The 26,704-nt window shown below is 40.3% G+C and overlaps 1 protein-coding gene and 1 pseudogene across 4 annotated transcripts in view; both read left to right on the forward strand.

Annotated features, from left to right (window-relative positions):
• The window catches only part of LOC108281470 (src kinase-associated phosphoprotein 1), a 73,188-nt gene that overhangs the window by 3,644 nt on the left and 42,840 nt on the right, over window positions 1–26,704 (forward strand). For 3 of the 4 annotated variants that reach the window (XM_037727340.1, XM_017497015.2, XM_017497014.2), the window contains exons 2-7: window positions 7,626–7,703; window positions 9,165–9,248; window positions 12,022–12,146; window positions 14,411–14,474; window positions 16,608–16,814; window positions 26,298–26,348. In XM_037727340.1, the coding sequence (XP_037583268.1) occupies window positions 7,626–7,703; window positions 9,165–9,248; window positions 12,022–12,146; window positions 14,411–14,474; window positions 16,608–16,814; window positions 26,298–26,348 (609 nt within the window). The remainder of the gene's footprint in view (window positions 1–7,625; window positions 7,704–9,164; window positions 9,249–12,021; window positions 12,147–14,410; window positions 14,475–16,607; window positions 16,815–26,297; window positions 26,349–26,704) is intronic. The other variant, XM_017497017.2, reaches the window with a different exon arrangement.
• On the forward strand, window positions 171–270 carry LOC119466786 (annotated as a pseudogene).

Consider the following 26,704-nt stretch of genomic DNA (forward strand, 5'->3'; position numbering starts at 1 on the left):
TAGCTGGGTGTGGTGGCTTGTGCCTGTAGTCCTAGCTACTTGGAGGCTGAGGCAGGAGAATCGCTTGCACTCAGGAAGTGGAGATTGCAGTGAGCCGAGATCACACCACTGCACTACAGCCTGGGTGACAGAGAGTCTGTCTCAAAAAAATAAAAAGTAAATAAGAGTGCTCACTTTGGCAGTGAATATACTAAAATTGGAATAACACAGAGATTAGCATAGCCCCTGTACAAGAATGACATGCAAATTTGTGAAGCATTCCATGTTTTTGAACTAAAGCAGAAACAGAAAACGAAATATGTAATGTTCTCTCTTATAAGTGGGAGCTACACATGGGGTACATATGGACATAAATATGGCAACAATAGACACTGGGTAAATACAGGAGGAGGGAGGGGGGGAGCAAGGGTTGAAAAACTATTATTGGGTACTGTGCTCACTACCTGGGTGACAGATACATTCATACTCCAAACCTCAGCATCACACAATATACGTTTGTAACAAACCTACACATGTACCCTGGATCCTAAAATAAAACCTGCTCAGTTTGCTCATAAAAAGGTAAATAAGAAATATAGATATTAAAATAGTTTTTTGACACCAAGAGTTAGAATAATCACACATCATGCCTGTTTCTTCTTCCAAAACACAGGGTCTCTTTTTGTGGGGGAGTGAAGTGGGAAGACCCAATCTTTCCTCAACCACTTCTATGCATGTCTGAAGCTCAGAGTATTGGAAAGAGCACCGGGCTTTTCCAACTGAGCAACCTTCAGCAAGTCATGTCATTTCACTACACCTCAGTTTCCTAGTCTGTATAGTGAGGGTGATAATAAAACATGCCTCATAGGGATGTTGTGGGACTTAGATGTAAAAATGCTTGATACAATCCTGATGAATTAAAAACTGGTTAGGTTTTTTTGGGGCCATTTTTGTTAAAGCATATTCATTTTAATTATTTTGTTTATTATCTGCTTTTTTTCTTAGTACAACTGACCTAGGACCTCAGAAGTTTTTTTATCTTCAGTATAACAGGATTTTCTCCACAGATTTCTGTAACCTAAGTTCACTATAAGCTGAATTCACTGGTCTTTTTAAAAGACCTTCAAAAATTGGAAGGACAACATGAGTCTATTGAGGTCTCATGAAAGTTGTCTTCTGTGTTGGTTTGCTAACTACAAACACGTCATTTCTACCATTTTCTGGGGTCCTTTAGTCTAGCTCCAGTTCTTCTCATTTTGTTTCCTAGCTTTTTACATCACAGCTTGTTGAAGAACTTGATTAAGTACGTTGTGTTCACTCCCTTCCTTTCATCTGTTGTCCAATTTATTTCTCCATGAACCGTTCCATTCAGTTAGTTTAAAGCCATCTGTTTGAGTGCTTTCTATATCTTTGAAACTTTTAGATGCTAAATCTATTAGTAATGGTTTAGAATTTTTCACCCTTTAAATGTTGGGCTAAATTCCTTAATAAGTGAAACAGAATGAAAGAAAAGTGTTCGGTATAAGTGTAAACTCAGGTGGATATCAAATGGAACCACAGAAGTTAAATAACTATATACACCTGTTCAAGGGACTAATTAAGGAATAGTCATAGAAACCAACTTCCCTGTTAGCACCAGAAAATGAACACTTCCTGCCAGATACTACAAACTATCATTTATTGACTGGTTCCTGAAAATTGAGAAAAAGGCAAAAAAAAAGTAAACCAGAAAAGCAAAAAGCTAAGGAAAAGCAGTAATGAACCTTTTTTTTTTTTTTTTTTTTTTTTTGAGACGGAGTTTCACTCTTGTTACCCAGGCTGGAGTGCAATGGCGCGATCTCGGCTCACCGCAACCTCCGCCTCCTGGGTTCAGGCAATTCTCCTGCCCCAGCCTCCCGAGTCGCTGGGATTACAGGCACGCGCCACCATGCCCAGCTAATTTTTTGTATTTTTAGTAGAGACGGGGTTTCACCATGTTGACCAGGATGGTCTCGATCTCTTGACCTCGTGATCCACCCGCCTCGGCCTCCCACAGTGCTGGGATTACAGGCTTGAAGTAATGAACTTATTAAAGAAGGCCACAGAAATCAGATGCACAAAAGAGAGTTTCATGAACAGATTTGAAATCCACAGTCACCAGACAAGAGAAAATTAATCCCTCACAACTTACCTACTATACCCTCCTCACCTCGGTACATTTGAGGCATTTTAAAGCGTGTGTTTGTGTACATGTCTGCAGATGCACACACATCAGCCATCTGTGAGTGCACTGGAATTGCAGGTAGAATTTGACCATTCCCAGCCCTCAAATATTAAATTTTCTCCAATCTCATACACCCAATCCGCAGGTTTTTTGCATGTGTACTTTAATGAAGGAAGCTGCTAAACTTCACCCTGTCTGAAATTCACCCCGGTAGCTATTAGTCTCTAGGCTCAAATTGGTTTGGTCCCTTTTTAAACAGTTGAAAAGAACTTGAATTAAAAGGAAGAGGGAGGATGGGAGAAGTCCATGACTTAACAGGGAAAAGATTTGAACAAAAGATGTTTTTTAAAAAATTATTTATTTTCCTTTCTGGATGATTTAGCAAGAGATCAAGCCAGCTGCCTATAATGAAAGTTAGTGGGCACCTGGTTTGTTCTGCAGGGTCTACAGCCTTTTTGCAGTGGAAATTGTGTGGCCTCCTGTGCTATTAGCCTTGTGCTCTGGTGTTGCCAACTGATTTCTCCAATTCTCTTTTCTCAGTGGGCTAGAACACAGCTGGTTAAATAGGCCGTGACTCACATAAGCTCCCGTGTCTTTTTTATTGACTGCTTTATGGAAATGTATCACACTCCAAAGGGTCCCCATTGTTGTTGCTGTGCATAGCTGAGTGAAGAGTCATGTTTAGCATTGAGAGATGGAATCCTATCCTGTCGTTTTTTATTGCAGAGTTGGATGTGGGTGGGATACAAGGGTTTAAAGGAATCTAGATGAAGAGAGAAAGATATCTGAGAATTTCTTTTATCTTCATCTGCCATGAAAGTTGGGTGGCCATCACTTCTGGGTAACACACTTCTCTGTTGATCTTATCTTTATGGCCCCATATCCTTCAGCTAAGTGAATCTTTTCTTTATACGGGCTGTTCTAAGAGATTTAGTTAAGTGTAGTGGTACAGAGAGATTATGACACTAATGTAATTCTGTTTTGTGCTGATATAATGTAATACACCTTTAGACTTACCCAAGAGGGCCATTTATTCTCAATAAATCGAAATCATTTTTATTTTTTCATGATGGTGGTTGTATCTTTTCTCAGGTAATGAACAAAAAGCTTCTTTTTTTAACTGTATACTTAAATATAAATTTTTTGCCTTAAAATAGCAACCTATACAATTGTTTGCAACTTCTTCCTGTTTTTATACCCATTCTCTAAAACATACTTTTACATACTTTCTACTATACATTAAGTAGCTCTCTGCAGATCTGTTTATTTACTAGTAGGTGTGGAGCCAGGCATACAAGATTCCTGCCTCATCCCCCCATGGCATGGCTAACATTGTGCATCCTCAGGATCATCAGTTCTTGATCAGTAGGACTCTGTGCTGACACCAAAAGAGGATGTAGCTTGCATGCCACTGTGGATTCCCATCTTGTTTGCTTGGATTTGTCAGATCATGGAGCTAATGAGATTGAGCTCAGAGTCAACTACATTGAGAACAGCTCTATTATTGGACTCACCATACAGTACCTTGTACATATAAGACAATAATTTCCTAATTTTTTTTTCCATATACATTCTAAACTTTGCCTATAATCCCATTTTTTCCCACTGCCCATAAGAGAAACCAGGCAAGAGAGTTCCTCAATACAGATTCTAATGAATAAGAAAGCAACATAGGCCAGGTGCTATGGCTCACGCCTGTAATCCCAGTACTTTAGGAGGCCAAGGCAGGTGGATGACCTGAGGTCAGGAGTTCGAGACCAGCCTGATCAACATGGTGAAACCCCATCTCTACTGAAAATACAAAAATTATCCAAGTGTGGTGGTGGGCGCCTGTAATCCCAGTTACTTGGGAGGCTGGGGCAGGAGAATCGCTGGAACCCAAGAGGCAGAGGTTGCAGTGAGCCAAGATTGCACCATTGCACTCTAGCCTGGGTGACAAGAGTGAGACTCTGTTAGAAAGAGAGAGAGAGAGAGAGAGAGAGAGAAGGAAGGAAGGAAGGAGAGAAAGAAAGAAAAGAAAGAAAGAAAAAAAAGAAACAGAGAGAGAGAGAAAAAGAAAGAAAGAAAGAAAGAAAAAGAAAGAAAGAAAGAAAGAAAGAAAGAAAGAAAGAAAGAAAGAAAGAAAGAGAGAGAGAGAAAGAAGGAAGGAAGGAAGGAAGGAAGGAAGGAAGGAAAGAAAAGAAAAGAAAAGAAAGAGAAGGAGAGAAAGAAGGCAGGCAGGCAGGCAGGCACATCTTACTGACTACACACAAAAACACAGCATATAAAAAACTGTTTCTAGCTATATTACTTTTCAGAATCTTTTTAGTGAATGACCAAGAGAGAAAATTCAGCAATTCCTTCAGTACCCCAATTTTAGCAAACTGAGTCTGACTCTTGGGTAGAGAAGGTGGTGGTGGTGCTGTCTCTAGTCTCCTAGAATTAGTAACTTGGAGTTACATCTCTGCTGCATTATGTCTTTGTTTTCTTGGTGGTGGCATTCTTGGGTTTCGGTTAGTGGGGAGAGAAAAGTCTCATGCTGATAATGTACTGAAAGTAAATGAAATTAAATAAGCGAAGCAGTGCTCATCACTACTTCCTCCCCCCTGGGTAATTCAATTCAAGCTCTCTCTCTGATGGCAACTCACAGGGGCTGTCTCTGTCACCCCGCTGGGGCCTGGAGTCTTAACATCTAAATAAAAGTTTCACTCAAGCATTTTTTATGCTCCTGCCAGCAGGATCAGTGAGCTGGTGTGGGCACATTAATGTAATATTCATACTCACAGACTCTCCCTGCACACGAGGCAATGTCTTCCCATTTTCATAATTATAGATGTTCCATAAAATGCCATTTAAATTTGCATTAAAAAAAGGAGGTTTGAATTCTAATAGAACGTTTAACATGTCTTTTATGATTCAGACTCTTGGCATCTTTAACAAGGAGCTGTGTCTCTAAGTTTAACAAGACCTTTAAAACAAAAGGAAAAAAACCTATAGGAAGAAGAGATGGAAACTCCAAGCTTATGGGATCCTGTTTCCTCATCCCCCTATGTCTTTAATTTAATTTTTAGGCCTCCAGGAGCAATTTTTTTTTTTTTAAAGAAAGTCTAGCTCTGTCACCCAGGCTGGACTGCCGTAGTTCAATCACAGCTCATGGCAGCCTTGAACTCCTGGGCTCAAGGGATCCCCCTACCTCAGCCTTCTGAGTAGCTGGGATTACAGGTGTGTGCCACCACACCTGGCCTCCCCAGGAGCAATTTTTTGACAGCACTTCAGAGAGCCTTCTCTTCCATAACTGGTCCTTACCCAACTCAATGCCTCTCCCTAAGTAGAACCTGCTACTGTTTTCTTGGAGTGTTTCCAGAGGGATAGGAAAAATGAAAGAATCCTAGAAAAATGAACTTTCCTTTGCTGCTATTCATCTCGTGCATGCACCCTAAAATGGATTAAAAGGATTTATGGCAACCACATAGTTTGCTAACTGTGAAACACACAAATGAAAATAGTCCATGAACAAGGAAGTTCACAATAGGACCAACTGGATAAAGAATCAGGCACATAGACACACTTAAAAACAAAAAAGAGGTTCTTCTGATCTATCTTTTTAAAACTAAGCTTGAAGGAGCTTTAAAACAAAATGTAATTTTGATTGCATTTTAAATTGTCGTGAGATGTTATTTTTAAACAAAAAGTAGGAAAAATACTGAGCAAAGTAGTGCCAGCTCACAGTCACCTTTGAATAAATGTTACTGAAGGAAATGTTCAAAAAACAATTGTTTGAAAAAAAAGTTATTTCAACCATAACTCTCAAGATATTGTATAGGTGCCCAGTTGATTCATATGTAGTTACTGTATTCCTAACTTTGTTTTGTATTTGGTTTGCTTCATAAATTATTTAAGGCAATCCAAAAGAGATTTGGGTTCTGGGACTAAAAAGAATAAATGTTAAAATACTGCTAGCCCAATTACCTTCATTTTGCCTAATTAAGAAATGTAGAGTGTGTTCTTAAAAGAGGTTGGTTTTTTTTTTTTTCATTCTTCTTTCATTTTATTTTTTGAGAAGTAAATTCCTTCTTTGTCTCTATCCTTCGTCTCTCCCTTATGTGAAGTAAGTATAAACCCCAGTGGAGGAAGATGGATCTTGACTTCTCAATAAATTTGTACCTAACAAGGCTAATTGAAAGCCAAGAACGTTAGCAGCATACAATGAAAGGCTGATGTCAGTTTCAGGGTATTTTTTTTGAAGCCTTCTACAGTTCTTAGATTCTTTCCCATACTTTTTTTTTTTTTTTTTTTTTTTTTTTTTTTTTTTTTTTGAGATAGAGTCTCGCCCTGTCACCCAGGCTGGAGCACAATGGCACAGTCTCGGCTCACTGCAATCTCTACCCCCAAGATCAAGTGATTCTCCTGCCTCAGCCTCCCAGGTAGCTGAGACTACAGGCACACACCACCACAGCCGGCTAATTTTTTGTACCTTTAGTAGAGACGGGTTTCACCGTGTTGGCCAGGTTTCTCTCAAACTCCTGACCTTGTGATCCACTCGCCTCTGCCTCGCAAAGTGCTTGGATTACAGGCAAGAGCCACTGCACACAGTCTCTTTCCCATTACTTTTAAGAAATCAGGATTTGGCAGTTATTGCTAAGTTCAGCTTGCATAGCACTTCTTGTGCAAACTTAAAATTTATGTTCACAGAGGTGGCTGTCTGTTAAAAGAAAACAAATTGAACGTGTGTTTATTGCTCCCTCTTAGATAACTATGTTTGATGTGAAGTCTATTACTTATTAAAAATATTTGTCTGTGCTGGTAGCTATTCATTTGACTTTTGATTATCTCAATGAGGTTTATCCAATTTGGAACTTATATACATAAGAAAATTCTTAATTTTCTGGGGTCCTTTTCCTGCCAGTCAGTACATATTTAGGCTTTCTCACCTTACTACAAATTAATGTATATTTAGATATTTTTAAGCAATTTTAGCATTAGATATAATGGAAAAGAAAGAAAATTGGCCAGGCAGTGGCTCACGTCTGTAATCCAGCACTTTGGGAGGCCAAGGTGGACAGATCACTTAAGGTCAGAAGTTTGAGACCATCCTGGCTAGTACAGTGAAACCTCATCTCTACCAAAAATACAAAAAATATTAGCTGGGTGTGGTGGTGGCGCCTGTAGTCCCAGCTACCTGGAAGGCTGAGGCAGGAGAATCACTTGAACCTGGGAGATAGAAGTTGCAGTGAGCTGAGATCACACCACACTGCACTCCAGCCTGGGTGACAGAGCAAGATTCTGTCTCAGAAAAAAGAAAGAAAATTTGCTTTTCTCTCCAATCATATAGAAATTGTCTTATCTTGTGCTGTGTTTAAGCAGTTGCCCTTTTGTACTCTGTTATTAATGTGAATTATCTAAAGTAGCCTAAATGAAAATTTTGCCAGGTTTCAACAAAGCATTTTGCCATTGGTCTTTTTAGGAATGGAAGACATCATCAGAGGAGCTCAAGAGCTTGATAACATAATCAAGCAAGGATACTTGGAGAAGAAAAGCAAAGGTATTGGTCAGACCCACAGATTGCAGGACATTCCAGGAAGGAAAGGGAAGTGAGGAAAAAGAAGCCTAACACGTTGGGTGCCTTCTCTGTGTCCAGTACTGTGCTAGGCAGATACAAGGCAAAAGCAAAGCAAGGAAAGAAGAGTCTGGTGTTTGTGTGTAGGCTAAAGAGAGATGTCCCAGCCTTGGGCAGACTGTAAGCTTCTTCAAGATAGGAATAGTTATGCCCTGCTCACCTCTCTAACTCCAGTGCCTTTTATGTGACAGGTGCTTAACAAAACTTGTTAAACCAATGAATGGTGTTCTTGTCCTCATCTCTCAGTGTGCTCCCACTGTATAGTTTTTATGTCATATGTGAAGCAGCCTACTTTCAAATTTCAGACAAGCCCAACTCCTTTTTTTTTTTTTTTTTTTTTTTGAGACAGTCTTGCTCTGGATGTAATTGTGGCTCACTGCAACCTCCAGCTCCTGGTTAAAGTGATTCTGCTGTCTCAACCTCCTGAGTAGCTAGGACTACAGGTGTGTGCCACCACACCCAGTTAATTTTTTGCATTTTTAGCAGAGACAGGATTTTACCATGTTGGCCAGGCTAGTCTTAAACTCCTGGCCTCAAGTGATCTGCCCACCTGAGCCTCCCAAAATGCTGGGATTACAGGCATGAGCCACCACCTTTAAAAAGAAAAAAAAAAAAAAAAAGACAGGATCTCCCTCTATTGCCAAGGCTGAAGTACAGTAGCGCCATCCTAGCTCACTGCAGCCTCCAACTCCTGGGCTCAAGTGATGCTCCCACTTTAGCCTCTCAAATCGCTGGAACAACGGTTCACATAACTGTGCATGGCTATTTTATTATTTTTTTGTAGAGACATGGTCTCACTTTGTTGCTTAGGCTGATCTCAAACTCCTGGTTTTAAGCATACCTCCCATCTCAGCCTCCCAAAGTCCTGGGATTACATACATGAGCCACTACTCCTGCCTTCAAACCCAACTCTTGACCTCTAATTCATTCAATTAGAATAGGTACCACTAGAGTTGGTATCTTAGGTTTAACACGCAACAGGCAAATTGGCTCAACACCAAAAGAAAAAAAAAAAAGACTCTTTCATGGCCATGGCCTGGAGAATCATTTTGCTTTGTCAAAGGCAACACATTAAGATATAATGGAGAATTTGAAAATGTGCAGGATGAGATTAGAACCCGAAAGATATAAAGGAGGCTAGATAAAAAGACAGCTGTGGGAACACAGAGCAGGCAACTCTGTTTAGAACTTGGACCTTTAACTGAGCTAGTCCCCTGGACCCTGAGTCAATATGGGATAACCTGTGGGAGTAAAAAGGAGGGTTTTACAGTCCATTAACCTGGGAAATAAAACAGTAACACACTGGACTGTATGTTGTTGGATTTTACAGACTTTTCAATGATGGTAGTTATCTGAATTTATGTCCCCTACTGCTGTTCTGTTTAGATCATAGTTTCTTTGGATCGGAGTGGCAGAAGCGATGGTGTGTTGTCAGCAGAGGTCTCTTCTACTACTATGCTAATGAGAAGAGTAAGTGTTCTCCATTTGCACAGCAGCATCTCACTCCTGGATGCAAACACTTCGTAAATTCTCAAGCACTTAGATCTCAAGATAGCAGTCCTTAACTAATATCCATAAAGGGACATGCTTAGGAAAGAAATAGGCATGGGCACATAATACCTTGCCCATCACCAAAAACAGAGAAGCCAATTTAGAAATTATTTCACCTTTAAACACTAAGAGTGTGGTCAGCATATCAAAAGGTTATCTTTTATTATGATTAACAACAGAACATTATAAATGTTGAATGTTTTTATTTTTAAAAAAAAGAACTTGAAACTCTTTATGGGCATCAATGCCATCGCTAAAATATTGAAAAAAAAATTAATTCTGAGAAAGACTTAAAGAGCTTAAACAATGGCCCATAAATAGAACCCCCAAGGGCATACTCCAAACTTTATCCTAACGACTACTAGGAAGTAAGTAGTGCAGTGGACATTCCTATAGCCATGGAATATGGAGACCTAAATGGTTGCTGTACCCAAGACATGCGCTTCAGCCAGATGACAGCAACAATGAAGTGTTGATTCAGGCCAGAGACAGTTTTTTAATGATCCACCACTGACTCAGTCAAGTCAACCCTGGAAGACCTTCTATGCATGTTTAATGCAATTGATTGATTTATGAATAGAAATAGAGGACATAAGCACAATGAGAGACAATTACAAATAAATACAAGCTAAAAATTATTATAGATGAATGCAAACTTTTAAATAGGGGATACTCTTATACAGAGTTGGACTGCCCCAGGAGTAATTCTAAGAAGCAAGAGAGAAACAAAGTTTAAAAAACATCAGTTCTTGTTAGGGCAAATTTCCTTGTGCTGTGCACCTTCATACAGAGGCCAGCAATACAGTTTGAGTAGACCCGTCTTCTTCCTTGTAATCATTCTCTGTTTCTCCTTCCTTACTCCTTCCTCAAATTTAGTCCTCTCCCAGTACCTGGATATCCAATGTAGAGAATAATCAGACACCCATCCAGTTGCCTTTGTACTTCCTGCACCTGTGGCACTAAGGTAGTGGAAAGAACTGCAGTTTTGCTAAGTGACTTGAAATTCTTAAGATTTGCCCTTGGCGGAGATTGCAGTAAGCCAAATCGCGCCACTGCACTCCAGCCTAGCGCCTGTTGACAGAGCAAGACTCTGTCTCAAAAAAAAAAAAAAAAGATTTGCCCTTGGACTTGGTAGCAATTGCTTCATCCTGCCTCCCTTCCTGCAGTGGTTATCACAGAACTTCACCTACTGTTCACCATCCTAGATTCCTCAGAACCTTTCCCATCTAGGGGCAAAGTCTAAAGCCCTGCTTGGAAAGGATAACAGCATAGTTTGTAAACTGAGCTACAAGTCCCCTGTCTCCTTCCAATACCCAGCCCATTCTCAAACCCAGCAACCACAATTTCTCCTCTACATTATAGGCATACAACACAGCCAGCTGTTCTTTTCTTATTTTAAAACTCCAAACTAATATACATTTGTTACTATAAAAATGTTCATCATTTCTTTTGCATTTAAATAAGTTCTTGGCATACCTAGATATAAAACAAGGTGTGTCACGTCTGTTCATTCAGAATCTTCCATACTCACGGTGAGAGAGGAGTGGGGAGAGCAAGAGCAAGAGACTCAGGGGCTTTTATTGACCATTTTGCCATCAGGGTGAAATAAAATCTAGTGACCAAAGAAACAACAAAACATTTTAGTGGCCAGTTAGAACAAGGAGAGATACTTCAACAAAAAAGATTCTGGTGTCAAAAAGCACTGTTCCATGGCTCCCTTCTCGCCAGTTATTTCTTATTGTGCCCATGACATTTTCTTTAGTAAGAAGAGTGTTTATGTATTTCTTTTAGCTCAACTGGGTGAGGACAGAGTCTTTTTTCTTTTTCTTTCTTTTTTAATGTTGTCATCCCACTGCCATCCTTATCATTATCATCATCAAAAAGCATTTATTAAGCAATTCATTTCACACGATATAGGGCTCAAAGCATCCCAGACACTGTGGTTCCTATTCTCTGTGTTCTGCCTGAACCACGCAATAAGGACACAAAATTCTTGCGAGCCCTCCTCTTTTTGTGTTTCTAACATTTTTTTAAAGTAGTGACAAGCAGAATAGTCTCCCCTTCACTTAGGGTCCTTTTCCTTTTATATCCTTCCTCGTCATCTAATAATACTCAGCATTACTCTGCTACTTCCCAGGTTGACCTCTTAGAAGGATAAAATACTGAGTTGTAATTATTCTCCCTCTAGCATAAATTCCCACCTGACCAGCAGGGGAGGGGGAGAGCAGTTTAGCCCAAATGCTACATATGGCATGGGAGGCGATTTTGGGATCTTATAATGCTCCCCTGTGCTGCTGTCCCTCCCCTCAAATGTGAGCTCTGCTGGCCCTGATAATAATGTTTCAGCTCTATAATAGCCTTCGAGAGCCTCACATTTACAGCCACACTCTCCCTGCTGTAATAATTCCTTCTTTCTGTTATTATAGATCTCTTAACATTCTAATAAATTCTCTGTCTCTGTTGTACTCTTTTGGCAAAATAACCTTTCACGTTGCATTTCCCTAGCTTGGCAGTGATATCTGCCTCACTGTCACAGTAGCCTCTTCCTAAGCTTCTCTACCTTTCCTTGACTATTGTGGTTCCTCAGGGATGTAACAGCTCTTTCTGTGCTTTTATTTTACATACCAGAGAAGATGCCTTCCCTTGCCAGTTGCATCTCTCTAGGGATACAGGGAGCTTTTCTATCTTTCAGGCAAGCAGCCCAAAGGGACCTTCCTCATTAAGGGCTACAGTGTACGGATGGCCCCCCACCTGCGAAGAGATTCCAAGAAAGAATCCTGCTTTGAACTGACCTCCCAGGATAGGCGCAACTATGAGGTAGGATGCACCAAGGAGATGGTGATCCTCATTGGTGTTGCAGTTTCCTTCTGTATTGCATGTGAGCCATGGTTACTATGCTGGGTTCCAGCCTTTCTTTGTTACCTGCTCATTTCGTACCAACTAAGACGCTCTTTCTTGACATTACCTCACATTTGTCATGCCATACCCTCCCTCTGTTGTCACTCTCTTCCTAGATACAGACTTTGCTTGGCTTCCATCCTTCATTCCTCCCCTTCTCGATTTCACTTCGTAGGTGAGCTGCTTGTCAATTGCAGCACACAAGCCAATTCCTTACTTATAGTCTCTGATTTTATGATTTAAAATCCCATTCTCTTTATTTTTCAACTGATTTTCTTCACTTCCTCCCACGAAACCCAGAAAACAGAAGATCTAACTGTAGAGTAAAAAAAAAAAATTATTTTACCATGTTTATCTTGCTATCCAAAATAGTCTTCCTGTGTGTAGATGCCTTGCATATCTCTGAAGGATTTCTAAGATATTGGTAACAATAGTTAGTAACAATAATAACTGAAGGACTAGAGGACCTGGTTGAGGCAAGAAAGACTTATTCCTCGCTATGCTCAGTTTGAATCTTTACCTCATTATAAAATTAATTTGTTTTATTTTATTTTTGCCATCTTCATCCTGAACAACCAACAAAATTTAAAAATTTCTGACTGTGGAAATATAATGATTTTTACCAATGTATGTTTGCGTGTGTGTGTATATTGTTTCCTGCTTTTGGGTAATTTTTACCTTATCACGATTTTATTAAAGCAATTTAGAAAAACTTCAGCTTATGAAAAAGAGAAAAACCATGTTAAGAGTAAATTAACCACTTAAGTAATCCTTTTAGTCTTCATACTTTTCTCAGCATTCTTCTTTTTATTTCTACGGTATCTTAACTCTTGTTTTGTTAAAGGATCTAGGTCTTCATTATGCAATTTCCAAAAATCGTTTAACATTTGTACTAAAACTTTTCTATACAGTCCTTTATGAATATATGTAATATAGATGTATGTACTGAATATATTCCTAGTTATTTTTATTATTACATCCTGATAGCAACATATCTAGATAAAAGTTTATGTAACAAGTCTAAACGAATATTTCTAGAAATGTTTTTATAGAAATGTGTTTTTAAGAAATCAAGAATGACAATGTCTATTAAAAAGTATTATGCAGGAATCCAGTTTCTTTGTATAGCATATATCTTTACCTTACTCCAATGGCCAGATAATTAAAATATTTTTCAGGACCAATTATTACAAGTTGATTTATTTAAAATAAAAAAATTACTAAGGGCTAATGCTTGACTGGCCTATTTTGTAAATCAGAATGTAGTTTATTTACTTCTTTTCTTTGGCCTGTTAAATTCAAATCATTACCATTGTCTGTGGATTCTTCTTCTACGACATCCTTTGGCTCTTCCCCTTCTTATTTATTCCCACAGCCATCACAATAGTTAAGTTCACCCAGAGGACCAGTTGGTCTCCCGTCTCCAGATTTTTCTATTTCAATCCTTCCTACTCACAGCTATTGAAAGAATCCCCCACTCCCTTTGCTAGAGCTGATAGTGGCTTCCTGTTGCCTATATTTTAACTCTGAACTCCAGGTACTCAGAGCCATTTTACAAAGTCTTCTCTGCCCCTCAGGTCTCCAACTTCACCTGTTATTTTTCTCCATTCAAGTTGATCTGCCAGCCGGAATTCCCCATAAGTCATTTTATTCCTGTTCTTTTGCACACGGGTCTCCCTACCTGAAATGTCCAACTCTATCCACCGGTTTCCACAGACCCTTCTTTAAAATCCAGCCAAAATGATATTATTACAGCAAGCCACCCTGACCTAACCTACTCTAGGCAACAATAGGTGTTCCCTACCTCCTCAATATCCAGTTGATACCAAATGTGCCTCCTTTGTAGTGTTCCCATTTCATCTGTGTGGGTTGGTTTGCTTTTTTTCTTGTAAACTTTTCTCAAATAAACGCCTGATGAAGGAATAGGTAATTAAATGAAAGAATGCACATGGACATGAACGTCTGGACTCAAAGAGCTGTCATCTCTGGGTATGCAAAACTGCTGAATGAAAAATCAGTTTGAGTGAATTATTTGGTCTTTTTTCTATATGTTATGCAGACAGAGAATCCTGAACTTTAAACTTGACTCTGAAACTCAGAGGTTCCTCCCACTTGGACATCCCTGTCAAGATTCATGGAAATTTTAGTGACAGTGATAAATTAATTCACTGATTTTTCTCTAGTTTACAGCTACTAGTCCAGCAGAAGCCAGAGACTGGGTGGATCAAATAAGTTTCTTGTTAAAAGGTAAGTGTCACTGTTATAGAAATAATACTTGAGTTGATTTGCAGTTGAAGTTTTGTTGCATAAATGTAATCTACAGGCTTCAGTATGTATTTTTTCTATCCTTTCTCAAGTCTGCCTTTCCTACCACATTCTTCATATTATAACAACAAATAGTACTATGTATAAATGAGAAGGTAAAGATGACATCAACCTGGAGAAGACTCTGGTATCATAGCTCATCCACCTACCTACAGGCAAGTCTGTAATATTCAAAACCACTAAAAAAGAAGATTCTAAAAATCAGCTCAGCCCAATTCAGTGTCTCCTAACCCCTTATATTCTGGAAAGGAAATTTATAATATCTAACTTAAAGTCATCTAGTTGCAATTGAGGTTCAAAATCTTCTTATTTTAGTCTTAGGAGGAAGTAGAAATCTAAACTAATCTCGATGGTCTTCAGGGACATTGTACATTAAAAACAAATTGCTATTTCCCAAGCCACAATAAGATGTTCCTTGCTTTAGGATGGGAAGGGACCTGCCTGAAGATGGTAAATGACTGCTCTTAGAGTACCCTCTGCCGGCCAGCCTATAGACAAAGCAGAAACAGTGGCCCAGGAAGGCTTATCTGCGAGTGGCCTGGCACGTAGAAGAAGCCAACCTTGGGTGTGTCACTTGGTATTAGATAATCCTCACTTACCATCATGGCAGGACCCTACCTCTGCAGAAAGGCAGAAGCACCAACTTTATACATGGCCCAAGACCTAGAAAGAAACATGTCAACCTAAAAATGCCAAGCCTTTTCATCTGTTTTTTATTCTGCTATGAGATTTTATTGTGGATAAAAAGAAGGAAGCACCAGAGCTTTAATTACAAGAATTGTCTGTTTTTCTCAGTTATGCCTTTGCTATCACAAAAACAAACTATTGCACCTACCAACAGCGTCATGTATAATAGACTGGAACTAGGCAAACATGAACATTGATGGCAAGACTACAGGGTATACTCTCATCTAGGTGCCTTGGATTTATGCGTGTAATATACCCCTAAGTGTGTAAACCTCAATAAAACTCAAAGCAGCTTTATTGAGCTGTACCCTGTGGTACTTTCAGAATCCCACATTGACGAAATTATTCATTCCATTTTATTTTAAAACAAACAAAATAATAACATATGGTTTAAGCCACAAATGTGTTTTTGATCCTTTCCTCATATGTGGTGGCACCAAAATTCAGATGAAAATTGTTGCAAAATCTTTATTAAAAGCCTAATCAAGCCAAACAGTTTTATTGCATTTTGAAATGAACGTTGGATGTCTCTCCATCCTTTCCTTCCCCAGAGTACGGTGACTGCACTCACCCATCCTGCAGAGGGCCCTCAGCAGGATTTCAGAGAGTACTCTGTAGTATACATCAGAGAATGAACATTCCCAGTTCCCCATTAAAATAAAAAACCAATCTCCCTCCCCTGCCCTGGTGCTCCGCAGTGCTGTAATGGCTCAACACCCTCTATACAGTGACCCACTTAAAGGGCAGCTAGACGCTGCAGTTGCAAAAGGACATGGTAATTGCATCGTTCAGCTATTCCATTTGGTCTTGTATTACTGTTATATTTTTCCATACCCCGTTTCTTATTCTCTTTCACTGTTGTCCATTTTTTTCTCTGCAAACAAACTTGTCTGAAATTCTGCAGTGAAATCACTGGGGAGATGAGCTTCTGACAGCTCCAGTATTCTACAGAGTTCCCATGGCCTATGCACCCTGCAGGACTGCAAGCCTTCACTCACCCTTCCAGTTTTCTACTTGATGAGTTGTGTGCAGCACACTGGCTTTTCCTCTTCTGGCCTATTTTCTTCCCTTCACCTCGTGTTCTCATTTATACACCCATACTTTTCAGGGGTGCTTCACCCTGATCAAGTTTTATTGCAAGGAAGGATTTATGCTGATGGTTTAAACCTGATGCAGTGCTAGTCTGGCCTTTTCTGTAGATTTCCTGCCACCAAAGCTCACATTAGAAATAACAGCATTTAACCTGGTGTTTCATTTTCTTTTGACATGTTTTACTCTCATCCCGCTTCCTCCTTCTCCCTCTTTCCTCCCACCTTATTATTTTATTTTTCTCTGTTTCTTGATTCATTCTCATCTTTGCCCTGGCAGATCTGAGCTCCTTAACCATTCCATGTGAAGAGGAGGAGGATGAAGAAGAAGAAGAACAAAAAGAAGAAGAGACATATGATGATATTGATGGTTTTGACTCCCCAAATTCTGGTTCCCAGTGCAGACCCACTATCTTGCCTGGTAGTATGGGGATAAAGGAGCCTACAGAGGAGAAAGAAGAAGAAGATATTTATGAAGTCTTGCCAGGTGAGAAATTTTGTGCTCCGTTTATCTTCCGCTAGTTTCAGAAATTCGTGACCTGATTAAAGAATAATAACTTTGCAATAAAAAAAAAAATAACTTTGAAAATTCCAAAGGAAGCCAAATCTAGCCTTCATCCTCTGAAGGAGATAATGTAGGAAGCTTTATGAGATTGTAGGGAAAATGATAATGAAGCTCTGCCTTGCTCTGGGAGCAAGAAGAATTTGATTAGGGAGTGTCTTCTATCCATGCCATGTGAAGTAACTTATTACATGTGTCCACCAGGTTAAACAGTCAAGAACATTTACATTGGTTTTTATTGGTTTACTGTGAGTTTTGGGATGAGTCATCAAAATTCTCAAGTTTCAACTTTTTGGTGTGTAGTTGTGAAAATAATGGAAAATTGCTTCAAAATTTTGAAGGATTTCAAAAATCTGAAACATGTTGTAAATGCTGACAAACGTTTTTAGTAATACCTTCATAGAGCAAACCTTGATAATAAACCTTGATAGAGAACAACACGCTATTACCTAGTTCAGATATACCGTGAATCAAATCACAACTCTTTTTCTTTTTTTCCATGCTTCATGTCCACATGATCAGCATCACAGCTGTGGACAGGATTATCACTACTCTTAAAAAGAAGCCTAACATGTTTTATCTGCTCATCATTACAACATGTCTACTCTCTGTATTTCCTTTTTTCCAAAGGCATGAAAACTATCATCTTAAAAACTATATAGTCATCACTGCTTCTGCATAGCCACTTCTAGTGGGGATAACAGCAGCTGGTGAACAGTGCAGAGCTCAGTGGGGGTCAGACAGAGGAGAACCAAAGCCTGAGCTTTTAATTGTGAGGTAGTTAGACCACAGGAACGCTAATCTTCAAGTCCTTCCAGAAAGATGGTTCCTATGGAAATTTGCCAGGAGTTCAGTGCTCTGCTGAGAAATTCACGTTAAGCTTAAATTTATAGCAATTTAAGCCTCAATCCCAGATGAACCTAGGAACTAAGGTGAATCTAACACTCAAGCCCCTGAAGATAGGGCTGGTTGCTAAAAGCATCAACAGTAAGCAACTTGCATTTCAAGGCTTCCTAAGAAGAGCGTCCAACTGCATTTATCTCTTCCTGGGGAAGAAGCTACATCATTGCTTCCTGAGTCAAGGGGCAGGACTTTGGCCACATGTCCCCGCCCTGCTGGGGACTTTACCCACCCACCAAGGAGAGCCTGCTTCTTCTCCTAGCACTTCTAGCCTCTGCCAGTTCCGACTTCTCCAGCCTTTTTGTTGTGTTTTATTATGCAAATGATATCTTGGCTGAGGTCGAGCCATTTCTTGTGTCTGACGTTAAAAAAAATGATAATTTCCTCAGCAAGTCATCGTCGTTAATGAAGTTTTACAAAAACAGATACAACCAAAGGAAAATAAAATTTCACAGGTGATAAATTTTTCCAATTTCCCTGGCAGAATTCGATAGGATTGTTAAATTAAGAGTGAAGGTGTCTGTTAGAAAGCAACGAGCAGTGATGGGTAATTTTATAGAGTGGAAAATTGAATCAAATTGCTACATTAAAACACAGCTCCTCTGAGAATCTTCCCTTTCACAGTCAGCTCCATTGCAACAGCAGGGTGCAGAAATGGATCTAATTCACAACACTCCCTAAAAAGAGATGCACTCCCCAACTTGGCCAGAATTTTCCTCGTGAGCTCATATTCTGCTCACTCCTGCCCAGGCTTGGGGAAATATCTGGGTGACAGTCCATTTTGGGTTACAACTGTGGAAGAGTGCTCTGGGAATACCTCAGTGAACCTTCTGGGGTGGAAAGAAAGGGCCTTTTTATGTACCATGTTTTGTTTTCAAAAGAGCCAGGGAGGAGGGGGCTGATGCTCAGAGACACAGAGCAAAGGAGAATAAAGAGAAAGAGGCCTCAAAAAATTAGATGAGTTTGGGACTGTCACCTTATCCCAGGAGTGGGCAGCGAAGGTATGATTGGCTTCCTAATGACCATCTTTCTCTTGCCTCCTAAACTTTTCCCCTTGGCCATTGCAGCACTGCCCAGAGTAGCAGGGCATTTTTCCAAAATTCCCACCGGCTTGTATGTTGGAGTGGCCCCAAGGGCATGAAGACTGGTCTGAGGGTACACTTACCCTGTATCCACAACCAGCTGTCCATTGGAAGTGAGGAAAGCCACACAGTAGGAAACCCAGGGTCTCTTTCTTCAGGTTAAGGAAACAGCAGCTAAGTGCCCTCTTAGTTTCCAAAGGACAGCACTGTACCCAGCCAACAGGTTCTTTCCCATAAGCCTCTATCCATCACAGTTCTTAGAGACAGAGTTGGAGGTGGGATATATTGACATTTAATTATGATATGAATATTTCAGCAACCAGTCGCTATCACTCAGCTTCCTGTCCACTCCACTCAGCTGTTGCTTCTGAACTTACTGTTTGAATTTTACATGTGCCACACCATCAGTCCTGGAGAAACTGAGAAGGGAATGTGAGGGGGCCTAACCCTCTCCTTTCTGCTACCCTCTCACAAGACCACCTACCAACCAGCGGCACATGAGACAGCATGGTATCATACGTACAGATACTGGCTCTAAGTCAGGACGGATCTGCTCTGCCACCTGCTAGCTGTGAGACCTTGAGCAAGTTACTTGCCCTCTCCCTGCCTGATTGTACTACCTGTAAAATGGGGAAAACAATAGTAGTTGTCTTAGAGGAATGTGGTAAGGAGTCTAGAACTGACATGTGTAAAGTTCTTAGCACAGAGCCCTGACATACAATGGCATACAGTGAGTACTCAGTAAATGCTGGCTATTATTAATGTGATGGTGTTTAAACAGGAAGTGTTATCTCCTTGAAGAACTGGAGGTGGTTAGGTCCCCGCCCTCTCGAACCAGACCCGAGACAGTCCAGTTGTATGTTTCCAGCTATGTGTATGGAGCAGGTGAAATTGAAAATCCTGAGCAGATGGAATGTGGAGTGCACCTTCTGCTCAGGCCCATTTTTACTGCGAGGCCAGGTGCTGGGTGGAAGGATGGCCTACAGTAACATTGGATTGTGCTAACACTGCATACCCATCAAGAGTCAAATACGTGGGCCTCTAACATTTGTTTCATTATAACAAGTAAATGTGCTTTGTGGAGGATATTTAACATTGACAGTTCTGCTAATCCTCCCTTTTGGGATGGGGCCCACATAAGCCCTCACTGTCTCTATGGGGAAAGCCATGTTAGTGAGACCTCCCTTCCAGGGTATAATTTAGATGGGTTTCCTAATAGGGAGAAAAATGTATGTAACAAATACCAAGTCAAAAAAAATGTTTTTCGTAATCAAAACAATGTATGGGTCATCACATTAAACTCACTCCATCACATTAATCATGGAATAATTAGCATTTGCTACATGGCTAGCACTCTTCTCCCCATGAGGGAACACCAGAGTACTCAAGGTTTTCAGCCAGACCACAGAAATGTTAGTGCTGGAAAATATGGTTTCAAGGTTGGTATCTGGTGGGATTTCTGAACATCCGTGTTGAGCATATGGGGGCTGATTGTTTTAGGATCTCATTTGCAATAGATTAAACTGCAGGGAACTACCACAAAGAAATGCTAAAGCAATATGTAGAAAATAGGAGGCCTTTCTGAGCCCCCTCTCACCACCACCACCACTCTCATAGTTATTTTACAGGCCAGCATAGGCCCAGCTCCATGATTCAAGATTCCATAAAAGGACAGCTTTTATCAAATTTTGTCTGAGGTCTCAAGGCTGGGATCCAGCAAGGCGCCTGAGACCATTGAAGTGCTATAACTGGGGCCTTGTAGCAGCTGCAGTGGCAACGGAATCTGGCTGTGTTCTCTAGAGAGATTTCAGAAGCGCAAATGGAAAGAGAGATGAAGAGCCTTCTTTGGGAATTTCTGTGCACATTCCAATGCTGCCCACACTGCCCCAGGGTGTTATTATAGACCTAGAAACCAGATTGCTTTATAATAAAGCATATAACTGAGTTTTTTAAATTTTGAGTCAAATGGAAACAAGCATTCTGTGGAATTATTTTTCCCCCTGTACAGTTGTTCAGACCCACAGGAAGGGGTAACAGTGAAGGTAAGAAGTCTAAAGAAATTTTTTAAAAAAATGGAGAAGAAAAATACAAAGTTTATGAAGAAAGAGCATCAGGAAAGAGTCAACACCATTATCAGGCCTCCTCTGAACTTCTGGCCTTTTCTCTTTCTTACTCCCATACCCACTGAGCCCCAGCCACACAGTCCTGCTTGGCCAGCGCCAAAACTGGAATCGTTGTTTCTTCTACCTAGACTACCCTCCTGATCTCAGCCTGTGAAATCGTCCACATTCTGGTCAACCGTCTCCCTAGTGACACCTTCCCAGATTCGCAACTGGAATTAAGCTTTGTTTTAGCCCTCACCACAGTGATTTGTATTCAGGTCTTTCTCCCCAATTAGTAGATGCTTAGGTATTATTTGTGAAATTAAATTCAGTGCATTCCAAGTGTTGCAGTTAGCACAAATTGAGTTTAATATCTTATACATCATAATATCTTATACATCAAGCCCATATCACTGAAATAAGATGCAAATATTTTGAGGTAACAGTTGAGATTACCAAATACAGAACAGAGAATTAAATGTGTTATTAGCATCTTGCTTGTATTTTCCATGTGGTCTGATGAGGTGCTATAACATCTGTGGATTTATAACGTATCTGTGCATGTTGGGGAGCAGTTTATTTCTACTTTTCTGCACGTCCCCTTTACACCTTGAGTCTGTCTGTATTTGTCGCATCTGTCACCAGAACACCTTGATGTCTGGCTGTACATTGATACATTGATACAGTTGGCATTTTTTTTTTTTTTTTGGGGGACGGAGTTTCGCTCTTGTTACCCAGGCTGGAGTGTAATGGCACGATCTCAGCTCACCGCAACCTCCGCCTCTTGGGTTCAGGCAATTCTCCTGCCTCAGCCTCCTGAGTAGCTGGGATTACAGGCACGTGCCACCATGCCCAGCTAATTTTTTGTAGTTTTAGTAGAGACGGGGTTTCACCATGTTGACCAGGATGGTCTCGATCTCTTGACCTCGTGATCCACCCGCCTCAGCCTCCCAAAGTGCTGGGATTACAGGCTTGAGCCACCGTGCCCGGCCACAGTTGGCATTTTTTGAAGATTTTGTCACTTTCTTTGTTTGGGGAAGTAAGTGATTTCCCCTCTTCCTGATTTAGTCATTTTTTTCTAATGTTATTCTTTCTGATATCAGTGTAGCCAATGTCGGAAGAGTGTCAGAGCAGCACTTCAGAAAAGAGCCAGGTGTCATGAGAAGCTGCTGGCTCCTCTCTGTCCCTCTGAGGTAGATTCAGTGTCCTGTTCCTCTCAGCCTCTCATTAGTGTCCCTGACATTGTGCCAAGAATGTTGATTGAAATCGACTCTCCGGATACTGATGCTCATTTGTGATGCCCCATGGTTCTCTTACATGTTCGCACAGTTAACAGAATCTTCTTCAACTGTTTTCCCAATTGAGATGAGATATTTGGGGATCAAGTAGAGCATTTAATGTGATAAGTGGACAGTAATCTTTAGAGGTTAATTTGTTTAAAACCTATGTAAGGTTGGGGTCCCATATGCACCGTTAGGAGCAAGGACCATTATAATCCATTACTGTTTAAAAGTTGAGCCAGCACATAAATTTTAATTCACTCTTAAATGAAGATGTATTTCAGTAGATATAATGCTGAAATGCCTAATAATACTCTTATAAAGAAATTCAACAAGCTCTTTAGCCTAAAATATATTGTTCAAAGTTGTCTCTTAAAATTAAAGCCTCACATTATAGATTAATAAAAATGAGAGCTTTAGCTATTTAACCCACCCCTTTTTTTCTGTTGCCATATAATCAGTTGTCTTTGACTTGGAGTTTGAAAGACATCTGTTTAGTTTCATGGAAGGATCTGAGATAAATTGTATGCCTATTTGTATTGTGCCCCCAGAACCTAGGGAGGTGTCTGCGGTGTAATTTTTACAACCAGCTGTGAACAGTGCTTTCCTTCACTATGTGACAGTGCCCTATACCCAGTCTTCCAAAGACCCCAGAGTCATAGCACCAAGCCCATCAATGGGAAGGCTTCTTGATTTGAGCCTGCTTTCAGCCACCTGGGAAGGACAGTGTTAGATAGAACAGATGTGGGGATTGAAGCTTCCCCATTCACATCCATCATTGTAGAGCTTAGTAATGACGGTGGATGATATAAAAGCTCTATGGCCAGTGTTTTTCTTTCTTTCTAGGTGATTCCAAAGGTGTAATGGAAAGTATCTGGTCTGGAATTGAACTGCATAGAACACATTTCTATTATTCCATATTTGTATTATGACTATATTAAGTGCTGTTGCCCAAAAGGATAAAGGAATCAAGTTTTAGTTTTCATTTTTATCATTGCAAATACATTTACATTCTCCTATTTTACAAATGCAAAGAGCAGGCAAGCCACTTTCAATAATTTATTTTAAAATCAATGCTAATGAGGTTATGTCTCGTCAGTGGCCGAGTTTTACAATAAAGTCTGATTTATTTAGAAAAGATCTTTGGTGAAGCTTCCCATCTAATGGCAATGGGAAGGAGGTGGAGTAGCAACACAGTGACCCTCCAACTTCGGATCCAATTTGTAATTCACAGTGGAGATCTGACCCAATTTACATTGATTAGAATTGGGAGGAAGAGACAGCTGCACACAGACAGCAGAGGTAGAATAAACCCTCTCTGCAAAAGTGCCTAAGCACAGCAAATTATTGGTCTTTGTGATGGAGTTGTTTGATACCAACAAAAGAGCTGCTCTCTCTCCAAATTGTTGGGTATCTCTAAAATGGAGGATGTACCAATTTTTCCTCTAATGTTTTCAATCCTAAAATTAGTCCCATGTCAAAAAGGAAATGCATCATAGCAGAGAAAGGAAGGAAGTGGACGAGTAACAAGAAGACAATATGCAAAGAATGTTTGATGCAGTTTATTTCAGCATGATCTGTTTCCTATATTTGATTTCACTCCTCCATTAGCTTAGGTTCTTTTATTCTCTGTGGTAGGGTTGAGGGAACACTACACGTGGCAAGTAGAGCATTCTCTGATGCTAGATCATACATGGCTATAAGAACTGTTGAGTCAAAGTGCTCCTTTTCCCATACCATATTATAGGGCAAATATATATGTATATATATCCCAGATTATCAGTCTTTTTTGTTTTTTAGAGACAAGGGCTCGCTCTGTTCCCCAGGCCCAGGCTGGAGTGCAGTGGTGCAATCATGGCTTACTGCAGCCACAAACCCCTGGGCTCAGGCAGTCCTCCAGCCTCAGTCTCCCAAGTAGCTAGAAGTACAGGTGTGCACCACCATGCCTAATTTTTGTTTTTATTTTTTGTAGAGACAGGGTCTTGCTCTGTTGTCTACGCTGCTCTCAAACTCTTGGGCTCAAGTGATCCTTCCTATCAGCGTGCTAGGATTACAGGCATGAGCCACCACACCTGGCAGTATCAGTCTCTTTTTTACTTGAAATCAATTACTTCTTTAATGCTCTATAGTATTCTAACATATTTTTGTTCTGCTACTTCTTATCTATGAGCTTGGAGCTTACTTTTCCAGTCTGACATACCAGAACTCATATTGCCCTATAAACATTACATTTAAAAAAAGAAAGAAAAAAATGTCCCCAGACCATCTCCTCAAAGGTTCATTTAGTGGCAAAACTATAGAGAAGTAAGACAAGCAAATGTTGTAAGACTCAGAAGGAGAAAGGAAAGTAAATGTAGGCAGGAGAAGCTGATTATTCAGCCCTCAAAACATTGCTTATTATACCCTATCTACTGTGCACGTGTGTGTATATATGTGTGAGTGAGAGAGTGGGAGAACATGGTGGTAGTGAAAAAAATAGTGAGTGTATTCTTGTTCACTTTGCCCCATGTATAAAATAGCTAAATATTATTTCGGCACATATTTACTTTATAAAGGCCCAGTTCCTACTTTATCAGGTAATGTGATAAGATGAAACAGGTTAATGAGGGTAAGAAACTTAGGCCAATCATGTTATGACTTCGACAGTATAAACACTTGACTGGAGTTAGACAATGGCATTGACTTAGAATCCATTGTGAATCTACAGCAATTAATTAAAAGATCATTCCAACTACCCTCAGGAGCTTATACTCTAATGAACAAGGCAGGCTGAATAAAAACAGTAAAAAGATAACTACAAGCCCCAAGTACTAGGAACATAAAATTATGTACATGACCAGCCTCTACTACAGCTGAACAAAGATGGATACATTAAGGATTAAAGACTAATTAACCACAGGAAGTTTTTTGGTTTTATTTCCCTGAGTCAGAGTCTTGCTCTGTCACCCAGGCTGGAGTTCAGTGGCACTGCAACCTCTGTCTCCCAGGTTCAAGCAATTCTCCTGCCTCAGCCTCCCGAGTAGCTGGAATTACAGGCACCTGCCACCATGCCCAGCTAATTTTTGTATTTTTAGTAGAGACGAAGTTTCACCATGTTGGCCAGGCTGGTCTCAAACTCCTGACCTCATGATCGACACACCTCGGCCTCCCAAAGTGCTAGGATTACAGGTGTGAGCCACCGCACCTGGCCAATCACAGAGGGTTTAAACACCCACTTCAAATCACACACACACACGAGTCACACACACACACACACACACACAGAGAGACAGACTTACATTCTAACTCTGGAGTGCTTAAAACCAGAGAGAATGCTTGCATAGAGGTGATAATTTTGAAGAGAATTCCAGAGGGAAGGAGAAATGGAGTTTGAGGAAAATGATTAGGATACTGGTGATAGACACCTAAATAATCCAATGGCCTGGAAGCTCCAAAAGGGCAGGAACCCTGACAGTCTTTTTTATGGCTTGTCCCACTTCCTAGTGCAATGTCTTGCATGTAATAAGCACTTCAAAATGTTTATGAATAAATGAAAGGGAAGAGAAGGAGAGGGCCAGTTTGAAGGTGAGAGATGATTTTTTTTTTCTTGAAGATCACAGTAATTAAACTTTCCTTAAAGAAAAGAGTATGATGAGCTCAGAGAAAGGGGCCTCTCCATATAAAGAATGTGAGACTGATTGGCTGGACATGGTAGCTCACACCTGTAATCCCAGTACTTTAGGAGGCAGAGGAGGGCAGATCACCTGAAGCCAGGAGTTCAAGACCAGCCTGGACAACATGGCAAAACCCCGTCTCTACTAAAAATACAAAAATTAGCTGGGTGTGGTGGCGGACGCCTGTACTCCTAGCTCCTTGGGGGGCTGAGGCAGGACAATCCCTTGAACCTGGGAGGTGGAATTTGCAGTGAGCCAAAATCGGGCCACTGCACTCTAGCCTGGGCAACAGAGCAAGAGACTATCTCAATAAATAAATAAATAAATAAATAAATAAATAACATGAGACTGTGAACCACTAATTGCTAATACTGATCATTTATTCCCCCAGATGAAGAGCATAATCTAGAAGAGGATGAGAGTGGCACTCGACGAAAAGGAGGTATAAGAGCTTCTAAATGCACAGGCACTGGGTGGGACATTATGGGCTTCTGATTAGAGAAAGCACCTTTTTCCGAGACTACAAAAATTACCTGACTCAATAATTAAAGAGGGTATCTATGTGTGACCTCAAGAGCCCCAAATAAAGTGACTGAGTAGGGAAATATTTAAACTTTAAAAGCAGCCATCCATTCACTTTAATTAATGGTTCCCAAAACAACCAAGATTTATCTTAGAGAGGGTAGGAAGCCAAACCAGATATTTATTTTTTCCTATCAGTTTTTCTCAAATCAGTACAGTGAAAATAGAATTGCCTCATCTCTAAGAGATCAGAGGATTGAGAATGGAAAGAATGGA

This window comes from Cebus imitator, unplaced genomic scaffold, assembly GCF_001604975.1.
Source record: "Cebus imitator isolate Cc_AM_T3 unplaced genomic scaffold, Cebus_imitator-1.0 Scaffold228, whole genome shotgun sequence".
NCBI lineage: Eukaryota > Metazoa > Chordata > Mammalia > Primates > Cebidae > Cebus > Cebus imitator.